General features: G+C 32.6%; 1 protein-coding gene across 2 annotated transcripts; it reads left to right on the plus strand.

The window, feature by feature from the left end:
* Positions 1-5914: 5914 nt before the first annotated feature.
* LOC111380898 (peroxisome biogenesis protein 19-2-like) lies at positions 5915-11919 on the plus strand. 2 transcript variants are annotated; one of them, XM_023004557.1, is made up of 5 exons: positions 5915-6215; positions 6342-6390; positions 6555-6876; positions 10663-10992; positions 11592-11641. In XM_023004557.1, exons 1-4 carry the CDS (start codon positions 6176-6178, stop codon positions 10981-10983), a joined length of 732 nt encoding a protein of 243 aa, XP_022860325.1. In that variant the 5' UTR covers positions 5915-6175; the 3' UTR covers positions 10984-10992; positions 11592-11641. The 2 variants fall into 2 exon arrangements, with proteins under 2 accessions (XP_022860325.1, XP_022860323.1); XM_023004555.1 differs by having other exon boundaries at positions 5920-6215; positions 10663-10979; positions 11592-11919.
* Positions 11920-12274: the final 355 nt, after the last annotated feature.

A 12274-nucleotide genomic window follows, 5' to 3' on the forward strand; every position in this document is an offset into this window, starting at 1 on the left:
ACAATAAATAATTAAAGCCAATGACGTACATAAATTTTGTCCACGTCAATGGTCATCGAATTCTTGGAGATGCATAAGCACAAATATATACAACCACCAAAGTGTATTTATAATTAGATTCTTGGAGAATTGTCCCTACTATGTTAATTTAGTACACAATCACAAAATAATGTTTATCATAGTATCAACAAACTTTTCGAGCGCTAATTCTTGACTTTCTTTCTCCTCCTCTTAGTGTACGGAGTCTTGGTAGATGCTGTAGGAAAGCGAACACATGTCGATCGCGGCCTCTTTGTGTTAACTGCATTGTCGCCTTCAACGAGTATGGTGGCCGCTATCGGCATGTTAGAGACATCATCTACACAAAAGTAATATGGTTGAATTACTTATCTAAAATGTAACATAACGACATTTGCAATATTAAAGGATATGTCATCGATTCTTAGTTTTTATACTGAGGAATAAGATGAGAATATATAAGAACAAGGTACAACAACAAAGCAAAAAAGTTCAGATCATAATAATTAGTACATCTTAATGCGACAAACACGTGTAAGGAAAAAAAATACACGTGTATTGTTCAGATGAATTATAGTTGGACATGTGGATTGGTGACTACAAAACTGATCTATCGAGAAGTTATCATATGTTGAGAGATACTACCTTTAATTGTCGAGAACGACAGTTCATATCAACTGATGACTCAACTCATCTATCGGCATTTAGTCATTTGTTGAGAATAACTGAAACGAACTATCAGAAACAATGGTTTATCGCAATAGGTAGGTCACATAACCGATCTATGGAGTAGTCATCTGTTGAAAATTTATAACTGTCGAGACTTTCATTTTGACAAATTAAATAGTTCATTTAAAACATTTTTAACATAAAGGACAACCAAAACCTATTGCAACGCAATAAGTAAGCAGCAAATTCAAATTGCTCACCTCTCTCCATAATAAGATATCTCAAATGCACATAAATTGTAAAAATCAAAACTCCCACATGCAGGGCAAGAAAATGAATATAAAATAGAACAAGAAGAATATTAGTGAGGGAGGGAATAGTTGAATCTCTATCAAATACAGTAAGTTAAATTCATAGATAACTTACATAAACTCGAATGTTAGCATTTTCATAGAACTAGAAAAATAAAAAATATAAGGTATATTGTACAAATCTAGGATAAAAAATACGAACAATAAAAAAGTTAACATCCCTAAATTTGAAGAATTAGAAGTGGAGAGCAAAAGATGCAAAATGAAATAAAAAAGCAAATATCAAGAAATTAATGGTAGTCTTTGTCAATGGTGAACTGATTAATGGAGGGTCGTAGATAGTGATGGATTGATTAACGGTGTTCGTCAACGACATGGGCTTTTGACGATTCGAATGAGAGAGAGGGGAATGAATTTAAAGTTAGTGAATGTTTAAACAAATGATAGATTGGGTTGTTTTTTTTTTTTTGTTTTTGTTTTTGGTTTCACCTTTTTCTTTCTTTTGTTAAATTTAAAAGTTATATTATTTGGACGTGACATTTTTTCAATTTTTTGAACAATTTTTCATGTTGTCAAATCTCATTTAATAAAAGGATGTGTAGGTATTTAAATTATCTAGACGAAAAATGTCCAAAAATGACAATTTTGCAAAGATTTTTAAAAAGTGACACTTTTGAAAATACAAAACTAAAATTTTATTATTATTATTATTATTATTATTATTATTATTATTATTATTATTATTATTGAGGGTAGTCTTCTATAGAAGAGTCTATTCTCCTCAAATTATAACTCTATTTTTGAACCTTATAAATGTGGTATATTGGATGTTAATAAAATATACGCTTGAGTTTTGACTATAGTTTTCTCTATTAAATGTCTCTTTTGTTCATTTTAGTTTTATAACATCTTATCAACATGAAAAGCTCACCTAAAATAAAGAGAAAATTCGAAATCAATAATACAAAAAATTCACAGAATTTGAACAGTTTGCAACAACTGTGATCAAAGTTGATATCTTAGTAACCTTGATTCAATTGTCGTGAAATTTGGACAACAATTTCACAACTCATTTTTCATCAAATCTAACAATAAAGATTAAGATCAAATGGTTCATTAGTGGAAACAATAGTGTAAACAATAGCAAATTGTGAATTGATTTGGAAGATCCTGAAGTTTTGGAGAACAAAATTTTTCAGGTTTATTTTTTAAAGAATTTCCCAATAGTCAAATTTATCTAAACCTATTTCAATTTTTAAATATTGTGTCATTACTCTTGAAGAAGAACGATTTTATATTCGATTAATATTTTAGAAGATTATAACATTGTTGCTCATGTAGAGCATAGATTTTGATTTTAAAATATTATACTACTAGAAAGGTAGAACTAATTTGTACTAATAATATTTTAGAAGAATATTTTAGGGTGCGTTTGATTGCAAGATGGAAAATTACATGGAAAAAAAATATTCTCCAAGCAATTGAATTGCCTAGAAATTATTTCCGTGGAAATTGTCAATTAAATGCGTTTGATTGACTTAATTTTCCACTTAGAAAATATTGTACTTTTCCATCTTTTTGTGTTTGATTGTCATTATTTTTCATGAAAAATATCATTTTTTCCAACTTTTATTGTTTGATAGCCACTATTTTCCATGGAAATTGTCACTTTTTCCATGGAAAATGGTTACTTTTCCATGAAAATTATTCATTCAATTTTTTAGGACTTTCTTCCATCACAAAAGCCTGTTTAGTGAAGGGAACCAGTGCCATATTTTTTATTCTGATCCGAATGTCAACTATTTAATTAATTATAGGATACATTAATATTAACAATGTTGTTCTCATTGCTTAAGTTAAAAAGTGCACTACTATTATGCAAGAACAATATGCTGCTAGATCGACGTCTGTCCAACATATATGAAGGAGATCTAGCAATTGCAGACCAAATACATTAACAATGTTTATCAATTCTCCTTGATTCTGTAATAGAATCTTCACTCTCTCAATTGGTGCAACAACACTTTTTCACTATAATTGCAGCAGACCCTACCATAATAAAATCCACGGAAATTTTTTTCGGATCGTGTTGCCATCTCAAATCCCTCTCCCTTGCCCTCCACCCCTCCCTAGACCTGCACAGTGAACATCCAAATGATGTTTTAGAAATTTTTTATCTTTTCTCTAGCTATGTTTTCCTTTTAATTCTCCTCCTCGTAGGTTTTTACCAATTTTTAAAATTAAAAACAGACTCTATGAGGTACTTTTGTAAATGAGATTAATGGACTGAAACCAAGCAGAAAGACGAGCCGAATCAACAACTGCCTGAACCGAACAACAAGAACCCAGCAACACACACTCTGACCAAGGCTAGCTGCAAACCAAAACTGATTAAATCACCCAAAATCTAGAGAATTTTGGACGACTAACCAGCAAAACCAAGCTATCTGAATGCAAATTCCAAGCAGGATTAACCTCCCAAACATGCAACCAATTTGACCAGCAACAACCAGAAACAAAACTGAACTAGAAATAGATCTAGCAATTGCATACCTCCAAGAAACATATCCGTATAAGCACTCACAAAAGAATTCTTCCAATAAATCCACTCAATTCGGCCCAAAAGAAATGCATACACAATCTATGAAATAAAACCCTATATTTCGAAATCGATTGAATGGATCCCCAGTTCCTATCTCTTGTGGAATAGCAAAATTTCAAATCACAGATGCAAATCTAAATCAACCAATTTCTTCAAATTTAAACTCCATACTGATGCAACTGAGTATTAATACGCATACAAACGAAAAGGAAAGGGGAAATATGCTTGTATATACTCGTTGATCTGAGCAATGGCATGACCTTCTGCCTGAATTTCTTTTCGGTGGGTTTATGAGAGAGAAAGGGAAGTAAGACAAGAATGAAGGTATTGTGGGTGAGTGGGAGAGAGAAGGAATTCCATGGAAAATAAAATCCTCCTCATGTTAGGGAAAATATTTTCCTTGATTTCATGGAAAATGTGGTCACGTGAGCAAAAGTGGGAAAACATTTTCCGTGGAAAAAAATAATAATCCTGTGGGTGAGTGGGAGAGAGAAGGAATTCCATGGAAAATAAAATCCTCCTCATGCTAGGGAAAATATTTTCCTTGATTTCATGGAAAATGTGGTCACGTGAGCAAAAGTGGGAAAACATTTTCCGTGGAAAAAAATAGTAATCAAACAGTACAAAAGTAGGAAATTAGTTGGAAAAAACGTATTTTCCATGGAAAATATTGCCAATCAAACACACCCTTGTTTAGCTCGAAAGGTAGAACGTATTGTTAATATCAATATTTTTATAAAAATATTTTATTGTTTATTAATAAACTAAAATTTATTAGTCTTGAAGAGTATATATCGCTTTGTGTTCTTGAAAAAGCACATATTAAATGACTCATTAAAGAAAAATAAATTTTATTTTATTAATATTCAAGAAGAATTTTAATTTATCACTCCTTGAGAGCATAACATCCATTGTTTCAATATTCGTGAAGAATATTATATTATTTCTTATAAAAATACATAAATCTTGAAATACTAATAGGATCTTAGATGGACCATCAAGATATCTGTTTAGCAGATAGTGCAACTACGCACACAATTCTTCAAGATAAATAGTATTTTTTTTTTGAAATTAACATTAACAGAAAAATGTTAATATGATATCAGGTGTATCAAATATCATTAAAAGCTTTAGAAAAGTTAGTATTATTTATCAAATAATATAAAAAGAATACATTTTTGATGCACTTTATTCAAGTAAAAAAAGAAAAAAGAAAAAAAAAGCTGTTTAGTTTCAAATATATTCGCAACAATAGATATTACATTAAAACAATGAGATAAAAGAAAAAATTCCGACATACCCATCTAACGTGTATGCATCCAGGAGCAATAATGATACGTTGAATAATAAACAATTCATACGAATATCCCTTTACCTAATGATTATCTACTATGTCGCTTGTTTGTAAAACAAGTTATTCATTAGATATTTAATTACAGAGTTTTATGTTGAGTTTTCAACTATCTTGGAAAGAGTTAATAGAGATATATGTGGGTCTTTACACCTATCACGTGGATCATTTCGTTATTTTATGATCACATGTCTGCGTACTTTCCAGTAAATGTAGCTTTTGCTAAATTAATTACTCAAATCATAAAATTACGAGCTCAATTTTTCGATTACTCAATCAAGAAAATTCGTCAAGATAATACTGGTGAATTTAGATCACGAGCATTCAATGGGTATTGTATGTCGATTGAAATTGTTATTGAGCATTCGGTTGCACATTCTCATACACAAAATGATTTAGCGGAGTTATTTATCAAACATCTACAACTCATCGCTAAACCATAACTTATGAAAACAAAACTCCCAACTTTTATTTGGGGTCGTGCTATATTATGTTTAGCATCATTGGTTCGTATAATGTCAATTGTTTATTATAATACTCACACTTGGTCATAAACCTAGTTTTTCTCACATATGAGTTTTTAGTTTAGTCTCCAACTTAGTCTTGGAAATTGTACATATTTTAATTTACATTTTTGGAATTATCCTAGTACATACACATATTTTTCACTTTATTTACTACTAGTTGTTGATAATTGAATGAGAGTAACCTAGAAAAATTCTTTGCAAAAATTGTTTATTCAAAATATTAAATAACATTTTCTCATCTTTGTGAAAAATAAAACCAACAAGAATGAGTGAATAACAATTTTGTCTATCCAAATTAGTAAATTTTATTTTTAAAATATAAATATAAAATATGCATGAAATTTTTTTATTTTGTCTATCCAAATTAGTAAATTTCGTTGTTTAATAAGCTCATTTGGTTTTCATTTTTTCATTTTAATTTTTTTCAACTTTTTCCGCGTCATCGTGTCAACCACACTGTAAACAACCGTGTACCGGAATTGATTGGATAAATAGTGGGCGGCTTGGGTATTTCCGGTGGATGTCACGCTCAAACTCACCTTTGCAGAGTCCCATAAAATCCCATTCCTTATATACCAATGTAGATTTTAACTTTAACCGACAAAGATTATTTTCTTCTTTCATATATTATATTAGTTGCATGTTATAGGTCTCTAAATACTCTTGTAAAGAAAGGAAATTGGGAAAAGAAAAATCCATGGCTGACCCTGCTGTCGATTTGGACCAACTTCTTGACAGTAAGAAAACCCTTCTTTTTAAATCCTGTGAGTTTTTGTGTGTGTGTACACAGAGTCACAGACATACGCAAATACATATATAAACACACTCAGAGAGTAAATTTTATGTTTTTGAACTTTTTGCAGGCGCTTTGGATGATTTTCAGAACCTCAATCTCACCTCTTTTGCTCAAAGGTCCAACTTTTATTTGTTTATAACTATTTATGTATATCTATCTGTGAATTTGTATATTTATGTTATTATAAAATATTGTTTTGAGGGTTTAATTTTTGATTTTGAGCAGTAACTGAAAAGGGTTGTTTTTTTTCCTTCTGTTACTTTCATTTTTGGGTTTATAGAGGTGTAAATAATGAAAATATTGATGATGGTGAGGGAGGGCAGAAGCAAGATAAATCATCTTCATTGCCCAGTGGAGGTGTTCAAGGATTGGGGATGGGGTTGCCTGATTTGAAGAGTAAGAAAAAGGGTAAACAAAAGGTAGGAAAGCGGGAGTCCCATGTTTCTGAGGCTCTTGATAAGCTAAGAGAGCAAACTAGGGAAGCTGTCAAAGGTTTAGAATCGGTGACAGGTTCGAAACTTCCAACAGGCGGAGAAAATTTTGGGAGTAATGCAATGATGGAGGATTGGGTTAAGCAGTTTGAGGAGCTTGCTGGCTCTCAGGTCGGTGTTCTTGCACTCTTTTATTGAATTCATGTTTTTGGTTTAACTATATAGTTCAGTTAATTAGGACTGAAGGGGATATAAATTGTTTATTCTTTTGAAAGGAAAGAATTGTTATTTTTAGTTTTAATTTTATGCACGTTGTAGTTTTGAGATTAATTAATTTAGTTTCTGGTATATCTAGTGCCCCTGTTGGAAGTCTACTGTGTGAGAGTTTTCTTGTACCTAAATGGATAAAGAATGTGGATGATCTTTGGCTATTATTGCTTTTGTACATATACAAATATTTTGTTGGAAAATTAGAATGCCAAAAATTTATATCTTGTATGTGATCTTTGTAAACATAGAAGAGGAAAATGTACATTAGTTGATGCCGTAGCAACAATGTATCTAAAGATGTTCCTGAATAGCTTCTTTCAAAAGGACTTCTGCTTTCTCGCTAAATGTCTTAGTAGGAGATATGAGTTCTTGGCACTGAAGCAGTAATAATTTCATTGTTAGAATTTTATCTAATAGCCTAAGGAAGATTCTTACATCCCCATCCTTGAAGACTTTATTAATGTATCATAATCTCTTATAATTATCTAGAGGCTCTTTTTGGTTTGTAAGGAAGTTGGATACCTATGGATGTGGAGTGGGATTACTTCACTTTTTGTAAAATAAATAGGACACAGATTATGGGAGAGTGAATGGGACGATATCAATAGTCTCTTATCCCAAGTGTCATCAGATCTTTGATAAAAAATTGTTAGAAAAATATACATATTCTTTTATATGAAATGCGGGTAGAATATATGTCAATATTTCCAAATCGTGGGAGTGGCAGTGAGAAGAGTGGCTACTGATAGTGGCCATGGTTGGCCTCAAGTAATGTTTGTAGAATTCTAATGTATAGGAGAACATGAGATTTGCAACTGATGTTTCAAATGAAACATGTCTACGAAAGTCCGAAACTTTATGGAGCTACCTGTAATGTCAATGAAGCTTCTACCTAAAATTATGAGCTGATTTTAGCATGTTCAAACTCTACAAGAGGAACATATTTCCTTTCGGTTAATACTTCTTCCTCAAGCAGCAAATATTTCATATTCCAATTGATTCTATTATTGCTATTATATTTCTGTTGTTGCTTTTACAATTACGCCTTTCATTCGGATTAGTGGACTTGTAATAGCCAACTCTCTTCTACAAAGTCAAAATGTCTATTCCTTCAAGACCCTTGGCAGAATTACTGCTCTCTCCCCATGCCTATGGCTTTCTCCCTCTGTAGCATGGACACTTCAATTAGGGCAGAGTGTCCGAGTCCGGCACGTCGATACCGACACTCTTAGGACACTTTACCGTAAACGTTTTCCTTTTTTTGTTAAATATATTATATAGTTTTAACTCAAAGTTATTAGTAAATAACAAATAGGTACTCATATTTAAAAGATTTCAACAAGATAAATTAATGACGAGTATAAAACTAAATTTTTACTATATAAATGAAAAATTTTAAAGAATTCAATCAACATTTTAGTGATGTGTCGTGATAGTGCTATTTTGAAAAATCGCGTGTCAACGTATTCGACACATATTGAGTCAGACACAGATGTCCGTAGCGGTGCATCATAGCTTTCTCCTCTCCCAACACCACCATAAACATTGTTTCCAATTTCTAATGCGTTTATTGAAATGCCAATGCATTTATTATTATTGATCTATCACTATTTAATTTTCCACTTCTTGAAAATTTTAAGATTAGTGATTCACTCACTGCTTCAAATGTGAGTCCAGTTAGCCCCTGTTTGACATATATTAAATCAAAACTTTTTTTTTCCAAACTCATTTTCAATCACACATTCACACAATAAAATATTTTGCATGTAAATTCAAAACTTTTTCCTACGTTCTCCAAAGAATCACTATTTCATAAGTCATTCTCCCCAACCCCCCAAAAAAAAAAATAATAATAATAAAAAAACTCATTTTAATGGATTTCAAACAGGGGCTTATTTAATTTCTGTTGATGCTTTCAATGTGTTCTTTTTCTTTTTCCTTTTTACCTCGTCGCATATGTATAGATGGAGAGGAATAGACATGTGACCTAGTACAGCCTTTGGTCGGTTAGGAATGTCTGTTGACTGCATCTTCACAGGGCATCAAGATGTAAAAATTCCTTCCCCACTTAATAATGATTACACCACCTGAGTTTGTTTTCTCTATCATCTTGTTTATTGAGGCATAATGTTCCCTTTTATACACCATGAAATTAGCAACTATGTGTATTTTTATTGGCAATTTTTGCAAACACAATCTTTGAACCGGGAAGGATATGATAGGCAAGCTAACAAATGGCACCTAGAGAAGGGGAAAAATAAAGGTTAAGAAAGAGAGCTTTATCCCAATTCACTCACACAAGAGCCAATTTAACAAGCAAGACTGCAAGAGAGAAGTGTTATATTGAGACGGGTTCAGTTTTACAGTAATGAACCTAAAGGCAAATGTTGAGTTAGGTTGCCGGGCTGAAATTTATTTCATGGAAGGTAAGGCATTGGAAAGATCTTTATGTGTCTATTAAGATCTGTGAACACAGAAATGTTCTTTCTCAAATTTTTTACTTTCTAGGATAAAAGTTGCACAAACATGCATAGGAGCATTTTTGCATTACCTTGGCTATACCTCTTTAAGTAAGTTGTGGTAGTTAATTTATTTTTTGAGCTTGTTACTTAAAATCTATTGGCAATGTCAAAATTGGGATTTTCTCAACCTTTTATCCCTTTGCAATGCATATTCAGAATTGCAAGCTTAGATATAATATTATTATTTGGCTTAAAATGGTAAATGTTTATTATAACTCTGTCTTTGTGGCTGCCAGATATATTCTGTGTCATTAATGGGCCAATCAGCAGGAACCCTTTTAAGTTATCTGTCTCTCTGATTCCTACTACAATTTTTAATGTCTTTTAGTAACACCTTGTAATGTAGAAGAATATTCAGAATGTTGCTGTTAATGAAGAAAATAGAACACATTGAAGGAGTGAGCAGAAATGAAATCAACTTATTTGGGAAAAAGGAAATCACCAATCTGATGCAATACTTATTCCTTATGCCCTGGCTTAACAAAGCAAACTTGGGTGTATGGTTCCCTTTAATGTTTCAACCAAAGCAAAATCTTTGTAAATATTGCCTGTAAATTGGAGTTATGTTTCTTAGGGCGGTAGTGAAAAGGACGTCACATCACATTGAAGGAGTGAGCAGAAATGAAATCAACTTATTTGGGAAAAAGGAAATCACCAATCTGATGCAATACTTATTCCTTATGGCCTGGCTTAACAAAGCAAACTTGGGTGTATGGTTCCCTTTAATGTTTCAACCAAAGCAAAATCTTTGTAAATATTGCCTGTAAATTGGAGTTATGTTTCTTAGGGCGGTAGTGAAAAGGACGTCACATTTTTTTTTTTAAGATTATTATATGGATGATATTTATTTTTCTTTCTTTTTTGGTTTTAGACTGTGGTTCTTGATTCATGTTTTGTTCTGGATAAGAACTCTACCCTTGATTATCCTGCACACTATTGACTCTATTCTTGGCTTATGTTTCCCGTACTGAGGTCATTGTGAGTAATGAGTAGAATTGAGCTTCATTTTTGACAATGCCATTGGTAATAAAAACTTATCCAACCATGTTTGAAAATAAATACTAAAAAGTATAAGTTACTTTAGAGCTTAGTCAAACATACTGCGTCCCTTTACACTTGTCTTGATGAAAATTAGTATCCATTGCTTCTCATCTTATTTTTGCAGGATATGGAGTCAGTTGTGGATACCATGATGCAACAGCTTCTGTCTAAGGAAATTCTTCACGAACCGATGAGAGAAATCGGAGAACGATATCCAAAATGGTTGAAAGACAATAAACCAAGCCTATCAGTTGAAGAATATGAACGTTATTTCCACCAGTATGAGCTTATAAGAGATCTAAATCAAGTTTATGATAGTGAGCCAGATAACTTCAACAAGATTGTTGAGCTCATGCAGAAAATGCAAGAGTGTGGTCAACCACCTAATGATATTGTGCAAGAGCTTGCTCCAGATTTTGATCTATCAAATCTTGGACAATTGTAAGTGCAATACGTAATTACTTCTTGCAGTTTAAACACAATTTTCTAATGTGCCAATGATACACAAGTCTCATCAGACTTTACGTCCCATCACCACATGGTGTGGTGTAGGATGATGGGGTCCTTTCTGGACCACCCTCGGTCTGGCATGGCCCAACACCAGTAGTGGGGTGTGTGTGGGGGGTTGCCCAGCTTCAGTAGCAGGGCTAGCCCTAGGCATATGCCTGACCTGTCCGTGGCACGTATATGCAACCTCCAAACATAGTATTCGATGCTACAAGCCCTTTATTTTCATTCGATGCTACAAACCCTTTATTTTCTTTTGGGGTTGAATGGTTGACCAGGGGGATGCTAAGAAAAAAAAATTTACTCCATCTGTACGGAAGTAAAAAAGAGATTATTGCTTTTGAGTAGGAGGAGATAATTAGCGACATTATCGTTAATTTATATGGCCTAGAAGATATTGACTTTTGATTATAGATAGTAACTTTAACATTTGGTAGACAATTATGTTACCCTATGTTGTTTAAAGAGCGCCATTCATAGTCATCCAATGAGTTTTTACTCGATCCTACTAACTATTTGATGATGAATTATTTTCCGTTCTTGTAGGTCTCCTGAAATGTTGGACTCTCAACAGAATTGTGGCATTATGTAAGCACGGTGCGACGATTTATCATTGGTCCCTTTTGCATGTCATCCAAAAGGTTGTGTGACCTAATTATGATGATGGTGTTTTATGTGCCAATATAGGACATTTGCTGCCCTTTTGAGATTGAATTTACATTAAATGTAATCTTGATAAAGTTGGTGTGATGACGTATTGAGCATTGCATATTTTAATAATTTTGACAATTTTAGGAGAAAAAGGTATATACCTATCATGGAAGTGATATGTAATTCAGCCAAATGTTAATTGAAATTTCTCTGTTGCTCTCCATGTTTTTCTTTCTTCCCCCCTTGGATTTCTTTGGATGTTTGGGTGTGTTTAAAGCTGTGCTCTGTTTGGCATTTTGTAATTCGTACCATAAAATGGCAGAAAAAGTTGCTTTTAATCTCAACTAGACATGCGATCAAAAGCAGGATAAGTAATTGTAGGATTGTTTCCAATGAAAATGGGCGATAATGTAAAAAAATTCACTTTGTGCCTGATGTTTGGCAAATCAGTATGTATAACGAATAAAACGATACTTTTATATAAAGAGAGAATTAGGGTTTTGGCCTTTCAACCTTTTACTCGGTGTGGTTATAGGTTCTTAACCATCAAAATTTGGGTATTGAGTCTCACAAAAATG

The sequence above is a fragment of the Olea europaea genome, unplaced genomic scaffold (genome assembly GCF_002742605.1).
Source record: "Olea europaea var. sylvestris unplaced genomic scaffold, O_europaea_v1 scaffold2228, whole genome shotgun sequence".
NCBI lineage: Eukaryota > Viridiplantae > Streptophyta > Magnoliopsida > Lamiales > Oleaceae > Olea > Olea europaea.